Source organism: Hippocampus bargibanti, linkage group LG07 (assembly GCF_051943395.1).
Source record: "Hippocampus bargibanti isolate YZ-2025 linkage group LG07, ASM5194339v1, whole genome shotgun sequence".
Classification (NCBI taxonomy): domain Eukaryota; kingdom Metazoa; phylum Chordata; class Actinopteri; order Syngnathiformes; family Syngnathidae; genus Hippocampus; species Hippocampus bargibanti.
Window position 1 is genome coordinate 12645643 of NC_142740.1, and position 12473 is coordinate 12658115.

At 39.9% G+C, this 12473-nt stretch overlaps 1 protein-coding gene across 2 annotated transcripts in view; it reads right to left on the reverse strand.

Moving 5' to 3' along the window:
* Positions 1-5718: 5718 nt before the first annotated feature.
* The window catches only part of jak1 (Janus kinase 1), a 38787-nt gene continuing 32032 nt past the window's right edge, over positions 5719-12473 (reverse strand). For both annotated transcript variants that reach the window (XM_089000537.1, XM_089000536.1), the window contains 3 exons: positions 12158-12275; positions 9664-9774; positions 5719-7597 (listed from right to left, as the gene is read on the reverse strand). In XM_089000537.1, coding sequence (XP_088856663.1) covers positions 7484-7597; positions 9664-9774; positions 12158-12275 — 343 coding nt within the window. In that variant the 3' untranslated portion in view covers positions 5719-7483. The remainder of the gene's footprint in view (positions 7598-9663; positions 9775-12157; positions 12276-12473) is intronic.

Consider the following 12473-nt stretch of genomic DNA (forward strand, 5'->3'; position numbering starts at 1 on the left):
ATCTGAAGCCATTGTTTTGATTCTTGATCCTTTTGAAACTCACCACCCCAAGGTCATTTTGAAGTAGTTTTGGGATACTAACTCATTTTGCGTATTTTAGATGCTATAAAACGTTTTTGTGATGTCAGTTAGGAAGCAAAAAAAAATGGTGTCAGTTGTCCTTTAAGTAATAACTTCACAGCTTTGGTCTGAGCGTTGTAAAAAAGTGAGTTTTTTTTCTTCCTACCAATGAATGGAATGCAGTATGTATTTTCCAATATTCCAGTATTTTCCGGTGTATCAGGTGTGTTGGGGTAATGAAATCCAAACCAAAACGATATGATGCAAAAAGAGGTTTAAAGATGTTCATATAGCGAATTACCCCAACAAGGTCCACTGGAGTATAATCCCCAATGAATGGTGTATTTTCAAACTTCTTCCATATATAAGGCACACCGGACTATAAGGTGCATCTTCAATGAATGAAACAAGTTTTCCAAATGTAATATATAAATATATGTATAAAGGTTTTCCAAATATAAGACACACCACATTATAAGGTGCTTAAGGACTACTTCCTCTACGGGGGCGAGACTGACCTGCTGTGGCTCAATATTACTCCACATAATGTGCACCTGCATATAAGGCGCAGTGTCATCTTTTGAAGAAAATTAAGGCTTTTGGGTGCGCCTTATATAGCGGAAAATAACGCTAGTTGCCCCAAACAAATCCACCTGGGAGTTGTTGAATATGTGAATGTCGAACGGCAAATAGGCAGATGCTACCACATGAGCTGTTGCTTTTGTCCGGTTCAAGCCTTAAAGGACAACCGACGTCACTTTTTTGTTTTTTAACTGACACCAGAAAAACGTTTTATAGCATCTAAAATACCCAAAACACGCAGTATGATATTTTCAGTCAAATGCAAAACACCAATAAAAATGACTTAAAATTGAGCTGCGAATTGGCCATTTTCAGAAAGTCCCGCCCCCATTTCGTGACGTCACGTCAAGACGTCTTGCATTGCTTGTGAATCAAAACAATGGCTTCAGATTCGGAGAATATGCTTTCTTGTTACACATCCAGTTATGAATATGATTCCTGAATAGTCCTTTGAGCAAAGCATACATGTTTGCAATCGATCAAAGAATTTATTTGGGCCATTTTGAGGCAACATTGGAGGACAATCTCTCACAAAAAAGAGGCACAAAATGGCGACCAGCTTCCGTGAGGAATTAATCAGCCCGTTTCCACAGGCTGAGATATTGCCTCCCTCTGCTGGCGGCTTTTGGGTGTAAGACATGGTTAAAAAAAAAAACAGTACATCAAAATACATTGACGTGATGGAAAGACGCTACAATGCGTCTTTTTTTTACGGTGAGGAGGCGGTCCTTTTCTGACGTCACGTACGGACTCGTCACAAACTCAAAAACAAGACTTCCTGAATGTTCAGCGCGAGTCTTAAAACGTAAAATATAGCTATATGCTGTGGAATCTTATTAAAATACGCCCAGTAGAAGTAATTTGAAGCCATTTTACAAATTATGGACACAACTTGTCCGGAGACGTCGGTTGTCCTTTAACCCTGCTTAATTTGTTGTCATTTTGCCCTGGTGGGGAAACTCAACTGATATTATTACTTTGCATGATCATGTACGAATGCGGGCTGTTGACCAGCATGCTAAACAACTGGTCGAACAAATGAACAATGGTCAATTGAAACAGTCCAACAAGGTTGTGTCTGTTAGTGCTTTGTCCCTTCTTTTCCTTCAACTGCAGTGTTGCTCTTGTCTACATGGAACGCTGTTCTGTGTGCCTCTAAGTGTGCGTTTATGAAGTGTGCCTAAGCTGTATCTGTAGGAAGTGTCAGCCATTTTATACTCCCAACACAGTGAGTGGGGGAGGGGGGGGGGGGGGCGTCAGGAAACATGGCGTGGATGAAGAGTCCTGCTCACATACGAGCTTCTTACCCTCAATACGGTGGACTGAAGTGTATATAAATATGATAGTAAGCCATGTGTGACACGCAGCTCTGTATTAATTATGGACGTTTGTCAGCTCTGTTGTGAGCGCAACGTCGTACCACAAGAATGAAAACATGTAAATACAATGATTTCAAATTCACTTTGCTGTGTATTTGTAACAATGTTTTTGTAGTCCCTGCAAAGAAACAACAACAAAAAAAGATGTGTTCTATTTTTTTGGATGTAATTGTACAAGTTCCCATTATACACTGGACTCTTTTACTTTCTTTGCAAGTTTGATATTTTCAGGCTAGGTTAGGGAGGCCCCAAACTCATTCCTTCACAATAAGTCAAACCTGACAGGCTTTGAATGATGCCAGTGCACTTGGATGTCCTTTTTAAATCCACCCTTGCAGGGGCTACACTCCATTGTCCAGCTTTTTTGTCACTTGTGAAGCTTGTTACGGATATAGTTCGCGACTGCAAGAGAAGAACATTCGCCTTTTCAGTTGGATTTGTGGAACGTTTAATCAAACCGAAAAGGTTTGGCCTAATCACGCACAACATGACACATTTTCTTCGTACCAGTTTGGGAATTTGAAAAAGGAATGTTCTCCCGATATGGATGAAATACAGCGCATAGTCATTGCAGCCTCTCAGTGTGGTCAACGTATCGGTGCTGCAATGAAATAGGTTTGCTGGGTTCTGTCGCCGTCACCGCTCACCTTCCGATAATCTTACAAAAGCACATTAGCGTGTGAATCTATTTTCTTTAGTCCCCAAAAATGCATTGTCTGAATTTTTATTTTTACTTTTCGATAGCAGTTTTCTGCAGTGGCGGGCCGTGCATTTCATCGATAGGCCTTCAGTATTGCTATGTCTGAATCAATCCAGGCTGAAAAAAAGAGTGGTGTGATTTACTACAAGTCCACTAGAGGGTACCATTAGCCAGGAAATAACTGACCGACCTTTCTTAATGTTATAATAATAATACATTTCATTTATAAGCATCTTTCAAAACTCTCAAGGTCACTTTACAGTCACAGGATAAGCTTTTCTGTGGGTGAGTAGCGGCAGTCACACGCGCCACCGATCACTCAACCCGGAAGTAACTCAAATAGATAGAAAGCTAGCTGTCCATTTTTTCTTGAAAAGCCCGTCTTAAAAATGGCTTTAACAGTAAATCTCCAATCAAATTAACTTCTTCTCCTCCTTCAGCCATTGTGTGTTGACAAAACAGCTATTAAATCAACATAACCATGTATTTGCTTATGCGGCTTGCTACAGATACAATGTGCTAGCTCTGGCCAGTATGCTCTTGTCACGAGTGGCTGGTGATCAGAGCAGTTTTCGCAAACTATGATTGACAAGTGACCAGCGCCTTCAAGAAGGCGTTGGTAACCCTTTTGGGTTGCCAACTTGTAATCCGATTGGTGAGAGCAATAGTTTGCGACAGGGCGGCCGCAGAAGTTGTCCATTAAGATTTCTGACTCTGGTGACAAATGATGGTTGAAATGTGATTGGTTAAATCGTTAAATACAAAAAGACACGTCTGGAAGCAGCACTTCAGGAGGAAAGTAATGAAAGGAGGCTGAAAGACAATTTGGAATTATTTAATAAGAATTCATGAACAAAATATAATAACATCAGTCTGTGATTCAGATATTTTAAGGCCAGCAGAGAAGGCTTTGCAGGCCTTGATGGTCCGCCACTCGTTTTCGGTATTTAAAAAAATGCTATCGATCTTTAGTTGATGAGGGCTTGCTATTTGAGTATTAATGCTTGGTATGGCAATAACTACTATATCGCTTACTGCTGTTGAATGTAAAATAATCATTTTAACAAGGACTGTTTGGGCCACGCTGAGAAGAAAAAGTGAGAATAGTGCTTAAAAAAAGACAAGATGTAACGAGTAATGTCAAGAAAAGTCATTGTCAATGAAGGAGTGATTTCAAAATTTCCACATATGAACTCGATTCCTTGTGTTCACACTTATGTTTATACGATAGCAATATTATTTCTTAAGTAGCACAATTACATTTTACTTGCAGTTGTGACTACATTTAGTTTTTGACTAGCCTTGTAAAAGTGTTTTTGTCCCTTGTGTAATTTTATATAACACAATTCTGCCTTTATTTGCACATTTGTTGTTTTCAGTGTTACTCTAATCCAGCTCAATATACTCTTGCAAATATATTTTTTTTGGTCTCACTTGTTAGGTAGAATTGTTGTGTTGAACTTGCATCGCCTAGGCAACATTTTAAAAAGCAATAGCAGATGAGCTGGCTCGCCTTTGTTTTGAGGGTCACTGGGCTAAAATGAAGTGTTCTTCCACGACTTCATTGACTTATTCTCCTAATCTGTTGTCGTCTTGTGATGCCATCATGCTCAGTGTACTTATTTACTCAAAAGTGAATTAGGTTCCAAAAGGTTATGGTGCATATTTAAATTGACTACAGTGATACCTCAGCTTACGTAGTTAATTGGTTCGCAGAAATTGTATGGCGAAATGTTCGTCTACCAAACATTTATTTCCCATAAAAAAAATATTAAAAATGAGAATAATCTGTTCCCAGCTCACAATAAAACATAATTTTCTACTAAATAAGCCTTAAAAATGTGCTATTGTATTGTAATCAAAGAAATAAATTGTACCGTATAATAAAGTCGTTTTATTTACCTTTGTGATGATGGTAGATGTCAATGGATGACGAACTTCCAGGTTGCCTCAATGATATGCGAGTGAAGTTTCCGTGCTTTCTCAGCGATAATACCCTTACTCACACTGTCCCCTGCTAGCTGCTTTTCGTGAATCCAAATCAACATTAGTTTTTCAACCTCTCGTATTGCCTGAGACTGTTGCTTCGACAACACGGAAACACCCTTAGCCACACATAGCAATGGTCGACTTAGAATAATGGTAGTGGGACGCTAAGTCTCATGAACGCACACCTCGTTCGTGTTTTTTGATGATCTTCTGCTCGTCCTTAATTTTTTACGTCTTCTTCTACTATTTTTTACGTCTTCTTCTACTATTTTTTACGTCTTCTTTTTACGTCCTCTTCGGCTGAACACTAGTATTTTCGGTCCCATAATCGCAAAAGTAGCCTTGATAACAAACCACGTATGCAGTCAAGGAAAAGGTGTGATGAAAACTAGCCCGTGGCGCTCTTCGACCGTGTGGTTTGGTGTTCTTCCGCCGAAAACTAGTCTGCCAGCCACCGTGGCGCTCCGTGTGGTTTGGTTCGTTTGCCGAAAACTAGTTTGTATGCCAAGATTATATTCTCGCAAATGTAATGTTTGTAAGGTGAAAAGTTCGGGAACTAAAGTGTTTTCGTCAGCTGAGGTATCACTGTACTGAATTGCATTTTTTTTTAAATAAACTATGTTGCCAAAACACTTCTGGACTTAACTGTATGTATGTGCATCATCTTCCAGTAAATTGAAGTCTGATGTCATGGCATAAGTCCCCATCCAAGGGAGCGGTCTTTCAAATACTTTGACCACCTGGCACTTACTCGTACAAGAACCCCTAGACATGTCTACAACTGTCGATTGGGCCTGCAAACTGCCGAGTCAGCGGGCTGAAATGTGCTTTTTCGACGCTGCTTTAGCCAGTCATCTGTGAATTATTGGAAGCGTTGCAGCATGGTCAGCCCTTTCTGTCAATGTGGTGACCAGTCTCTAGGCCATTGTCTGTTGTCAGGGAGGGAAACGGAAAGTGACATCGGATGATCGGGCCTTACCGTGCGTGCAATTTTCAAAACACACCAACTTGGCAGTCCAACATTGTTCTTTGATTTATTTATTTTTTTGTCAAAATGATTAGGACTCGGGAGAAAAAAAGTCTTATGTTTTCGCATATCTAAGTAGCCATCAAAAGCGTTTTGGAAAAAAAAAGTTCATCAGATGCACTGAATTACAACTGGGCCTTTTGCAACCCTATAGATTTGTTTCAATGTAGAGGTGATCCCGTTCCCCCAAATTGTAAGTCGCAAAACAATTTTCACACTCATGCAATGTAGTTTTTTCATCAACCGCGATTGCTTCTGTCTTTATTTTCATGTCTGTGATTGGATTGTTTTGGTCGCCGAGTATGGTACCAGTATGTCTATAAAGTTAGATTGGTCAGATGGGGCTGACCATCCAGTAAACAACTATGTGATACTTAAATGTGAAGTCAACCTCAATTGTTTCTGAATAAGAACAAGTTCTGTGCATTCGAATACCGTATTACATTTGTGGAATATGAGTGAGCAGTAAAATCCACCTGTTTTTATCTCTGTCAGGGGGCAGCCATTTTGCAATTTCGAAGGAACATGACGATGCAGTTGCTCAGTTAACAATCAGTTATGGCTCAGCTTGAGAAAACAAGCTGTGAGTGGTCATTAGCCGAGCCCGGAGCATTTGTGGTGTCATTTGCAGTTGACAGAAAAATGGCCGCCCTCTGAGATTTTGTTGCTTAATTCCTTCTACAAATGCAGTATGAGTCAGAAAGCAGTGCTTAGGCAACTTAACATATTATTGTAAAGACATTTTTTGGGTTAATTAATTAGTGCGTATGACTGTAGATGATGAATTGAATGTCTGTGATTCCCGCTTTGTAAATCTAAGGCCTTTATTTATTTGGGATTTGATATATCTTTGTGAGTGTCTGTGGGGTTGACGAGTGCCCCCAGACACAAAGTACAGTATATCTGTATATCTTAGGTAATGACATAGCCTTTGGAAAAAGAAAGAAGACAGTGATTTTATTTATTTCCCCATTGTATAACTATGGATGTTTTATGTTACATGTTACTTTTTTCTTTTTGCTTTACATGAGGAATTTGCTTTTACATTCCGAATTAAAATGTGGACTCGAGTGTGTCCTTTTTTCCTTTCTGTTACATACAAACAATAAAAGCTTTGCTGGCCTCTCTTACTGAGTGACATGGTAAGGTAAAATGAAAATACAATTACATATATAAATGTAAAATAAATGTTTAAAATACATTTCAACTGAGAATGCCCTGTAAATTAACTAAATAGTAAGGTGCCACTAACAGTACTACAATACGTATACAGTACACTTTTGGGTTTTTGTTGTTTTTCTGAAAAAATAATTGTTAAATCTCAGGCGAGCGTAGAGCAAATGAAGAAGTGCAAGCAATGTGTGTGTGTGTGTGTGCGTGTGTGTGTGTGTGTGTGTGTGTGCGAGTGTGTGTGTGTGTGTGCGTGTGTGTGTGTTGGAGGTGGCAGGGGGGGTCATTTGAAAATGTGGGCCGGCCCAACCATTGTGTCGTGCATGAGTCCATGGCGCAGAATGTTCATTCTGACCAAAGTGTGGCATTTGGAATTAAGCTCAAATAAAAACATCCCTCCAACCATGCCTGGTGGCTTAATGGGGGTCACATGATGAGCTGGGTTCGTTGAGATGCCGTAGATGATCACATTGGCACATAGGACAGGAGGGCATACCTAAAAGAAGGGCAATCTTGTGAATTAGTAGCAAGCAGTGGGTCCAGGGTATGATCAAGGTGCGAATTTGGGGTGATGTTTCATTCGATAGAGCCGAGCCTCTGCTGGATGTTGCTTAGGTCCTCGATGAGCTGCTTGAAGGTAATCCTCTTTTCGGGGGCGTGCTCCCAGCACTTGCGCATCAACTCATACACCTGCGGTGACAGACACACAATTGTACATTGCACTTAGTCATTGGCACTGTCACAATGTGTCACATGGACTCGGAACGGTGTTGATCGCTTAATCTTTGACACGCATCTTGTGGAAGATTCACCACACTCATGGATTGACTTCTCCCACGAGTTGCCTCAAGGATATCAGATAAATGCTCAAAAAGCCATTTGAACATTTATTTATTCAACATCCTCAACCTTAATTTAAAGGACAACCGACGTCACTTTTTTGTTTTTTAACTAACACCAGAAAAACGTTTTATAGCATCTAAAATACCCCAAACATGCAGTATGATATTTTTAGTCAAATGCAAAACACCAATAAAAATGACTTAAAGTGTCCAAAATCTGCAAAAAAATGAGCTGCGAATTGGGCATTTTCAGAAAGTCCCGCCCCCCTTTCGTGACGTCAATTATTTATTTATTTGGGCCATTTTGAGGCAAACGGGAGGCAGAGGAAGAGGCAGAAAAATGGCGACCAGCTCCGGTGGGAATGAATCAGCTCGTTTCCACAGGCTGACACTATCTTTCCATGGAGTTTGCCTCCCTCTGCTGGCGGCTTTTGGGTGTAAGACATGGTTGAAAAAAAAAACAGTACATCGAAATACAGTGACGTGATGGAAAGACGCTACAATGCGTCTTTTTTACGGTGAGTCCTTTTCTTACGTCACGTACGGACTCATCACCAACTCCAAAACAAGACTTCCTGAATGTTCAGCGCGAGTCTTAAAACGTAAAATATAGCTATATGCGGTGGAATCTTATTAAAATACCCCCAGTAGAAGTCATTTGAAGCCATTTTACAAATTATGGACACAACTTGTCCGCAGACGTCGGTTGTCCTTTAAGGTCTACTGTATGTAGTCGTATGTGCTTTGTTCTGACAAATAGAACAACCCCAATGCTACAAGTGAGGAAAAACTGTGCGACTGGTGGGAGAGAGTCGACATGTAGGAGTGGAGTATTACAAGCAGAATACAGTAATTTACATGTGTCAATGTCAAGGCCATGCGGGCAAACCTGGCCCGCTACATCATTTTATTTGGCCCGCGAAAGAAAATCAAGCATGTCAAGTGCTATGATGCTTGCTAAAGTTCGAACCAAAATGTAAAATTGTCGTATGTAAACCAAAATCTTCTTTTCCTTTCGGCGTTTGCCTTCAAGGGGTCGCCACAGCAAATTAGTGCCTTCCGTGTGTAAACCACAATAACAGTCATTATTCTTGACTTCAGATTTGAAAACTAGTCATTCGTTAATTTGTTGTGTGTTCTGTATGCAATATGTGGAGGAGATGAAAAATTCTTATGGTTTAATTCATAACGGCCCTCAAGAGGAAACCATAACTACAATGTGGCCCGCGACAAAAAAAATTGAGTTTAACACCCCTGCAGTAACTCAAATTATGGGAGTTTCATGTCACTTGTAATCCCAGTTGTCAATGAATGCAGTTCTCGTAGTGACCTATAGCATATGCGAATGTAGTGTATGCCCAAACAGCTTTTGCTTGAATTAAGAAGGCTAATGTTGCCTGAAAAATGACACAACTAGTTGGGGCTAATTTTGTCACAAATGCAGTCCAGTAGTTATCAAGTTTTAATTGCATACTACAAGGCCACATGAGTCACGTGTTGGCCTCCTGAACATTTCAGGAAGCCATTGTTGCTGCTAGTCAAGCGTCACTTAGCACAAAATAAAACGTTACCTACTTAATTGTTGTTACAGTAACACTTTGGATGAATACACGTAGAAACAATCAAAGGGGAATAAAATGGACGAGTAGTGTGGTGACATGTTCTTCCATTCGACCACACCTTGTTTGTGATCTCCCAATCTTATAGCCATAAACTAACGATCCCCTCAAACATTTATTACAGTGATTAAAGTGATTCAGAGTCGGATTCTAATCAAATCTATGTCATTCTGATAGCGTTTTTCAATGCTCTTATTCCAAGTTTAGCGCTTCAAATCCAATTGTCTCATCTATGAAAACTATGACACAAACGGCAGCATGCGCAATGTTAGAAGGCAAAACTTAAGTGTATTACGGGTTCAGGGCAGCCATCGGGTTGTGGTAATCTTTTGCCTTCCTCCAGGACGCGAAGCAAATGAACAATGATCATCAGACCTTGGGAGGGATGAATCATCTTGAGGAACAGCTGCGGAAGGATAAGAAGGTTCTCAAGTACAGTCCAGAAATGCACTGACAATATTTGTGTTTGTGCTTGGGCTACAGCCCTGTCTCATTTAATGCTTTGACACCATCTTGTTGCAAAGACGTGTGTGGAAGTGAGGTGAGGAGCCTAATATAGTGATTTACTGCCATATTCTCTCTCTAGTTTTTTTTTCCAAAAAGATGATTGTGTGTGAATAAAAAACAGAAAGAAAGAAATGGATGTATGTGTAAATGTGTGTATGAAAATACAGTGGGTTGACAAATTATACAGGCACGCAGGGTTTTTTTTCGAAATGAGTTGGCCATTGAATGTTGTATTTAAATCACATGAATAAACAGTCTGTTTATACTAACGGCAAAAACAAATAATTGTGAGGTTTGCAAATTTTTATGGAGCATAACATGTAAATGCAAAGCACAGGGGGTGAGGGGTTGTGACAACCATATTTTATCATTGATTGAGATTAAGATGTCTCGACATTGGCCAGCAATGCAGTAGATCGTTTCAAGTGCTCGATAGCAAGCTTCAAATGTTTGGCTTCAGTCCTTATAACCCCCAACAAGAGGAAGGAGGATTGTAGTAGCACCAAGACAAGACCTTTAGTGCCATCTTGTGGCATTTTAGTGCATATCAGAGAACATCAAAAGCACAAACTGGAAAGTTTTTCAGCAAATAATGGAGGATATGGTTCACTTGCAAGCAAAACAAAAAATCAGCGAATTGAGTGAATACAAAAAAAAATGTTGTTATATTGACAACACCTATGCAATTTAATGAGATCCACGATCTGTATCAAAGAGTTGAAAGCATCAGTTTTTATGTTCACTAACAGATATTTAAGAGGTTTCTCTTCAGTATTATGGTTATGATATCGGCAACAGCATCACAGATATTTCGATTCAATGTTTTAACATTTTCAAGAGGAAAGCATGGCACTAAAAAGAGCTCTGTTTTGTGCTTGTTTTGATTCTCAAGACTAAAGGAGTTAACAACAAGCAAGTGGACTCATACTAAAACCAGCTACGCGAATCAACTTAAACAGCATTATCAAGGTTAGGTGCTTTTCTATTTTGCTGCGGGGTAATTATTTTGTAGTTGTGTAACATTTAAGAATGATCTGATATACATTTCAGTCCTTATAAATTTCTATTATGCTTAGAATAATTTGTTTTTTATCTTTTCTCACCGCCCACCCTTTTTAAATTGCTGCTGTGGACTGAAAATTTCCCCATTGTGGCACTGTTAAAGGACAACCGACGTCACTTTTTTGTTTTTTAACTGACACCAGAAAAATGTTTTATAGCATCTAAAATACCCAAAACATGCAGTATGATATTTTTAGCCAAGTGGAAAACAACAATAAAAATGACTTAAAGTGTCCAAAATCTGCAAAAAATTGAGCTGCGAATTGGGCATTTTGAGAAAGTCCCGGCCCCAGTTCGTGACGTCACGCCAAGACGTCTTGCATTGCTGGAGAATAAAAACAATGGCTTCAGATTCGGATAATATGCTTTCTTGTTACACATCCAGTTATGAATATGATTCAAATACTTCTGAAGAGGAAAGCATACATGTTTGCAATCGATTAAAGAATTTATTCTGTGTCATTTTGAAGCAAACGGGTGGGGGGGGGGGGAATGTCTACCCAAAAAGAGGCAATAAAATGGCCACCGAGCTGTGAGGAATGAATCAGCCCGTTGCCACAGGCTGATACATTCCTTCCATGGAGCTCGACTCCCTCTGCTGGCGGCTTTTGGATGTAACACAAGGGTTTAAACAAAAACAGTACAGCAAAATACATTGACGTGATGGAAAGACGCTACATTGCGCTTTTTTCACGGTCAGGAGGCGGTCCTTTTCTGACGTCACGTGAGGACTCGTCACCAATCAAAACCAAGACTTCCTGAATGTTCAGAGCGAGTCTTAAAATGTAAAATATAGCTATATGCGGTGGAATCTTATTAAAATACGCCAAGTAGAAGTCATTTGAAGCAATTTTACAAATTGTGGACACAACTTGTCCGGAGACGTCGGTTGTCCTTTAAGGCTTTCTGGTTCTGATTCTGAATCTGAGAAATGTTGCCATGCACTGTGGGCGATCACTAACCTCCAAAAAGGCAACAGTCATGGCAAGACCTCACCCAGACATTGAATCTTTATCATTAGTCGTTTTTTTATTGCATTCCATACTTGAGTGATCATTATACATACTTAATATATGTCACATACACTTAAGTTAATAAAAAGGTCTTATGATTGTGATGAATTCAATGTGCGTTATTTCCTAGGGGTCTTCTGACCAAGAATAGATTGGGTGTGATCACAAAGCTTTCACAAGAGAGTCAGGATGTGTAATCGTGGGCACCTGCATGGGGGCCTTGGTGGGGTCACAATAGGTGATGAGCTCATACATGGTCACCCCAAAAGACCAGACATCTGAGGCAAGGTAGAACTTGCACTGAGTCAGGCATTCCGGAGCATACCTCAGGCACACAAACACAGGAGAGAGATTGAAATAACTACGCAGGTTGAAATACTACATACAATTAAGACAATGTGACTCAAGCTGTAAAGAAACGGCTCTAAACTGCTGTCAGCCTTGAGCTGAGATGCTCGCAACGCATTTTAAAGAAATTGAGAACAAAAACAGTTTAGTGTTCAAAAATAACCCAACTCCACAA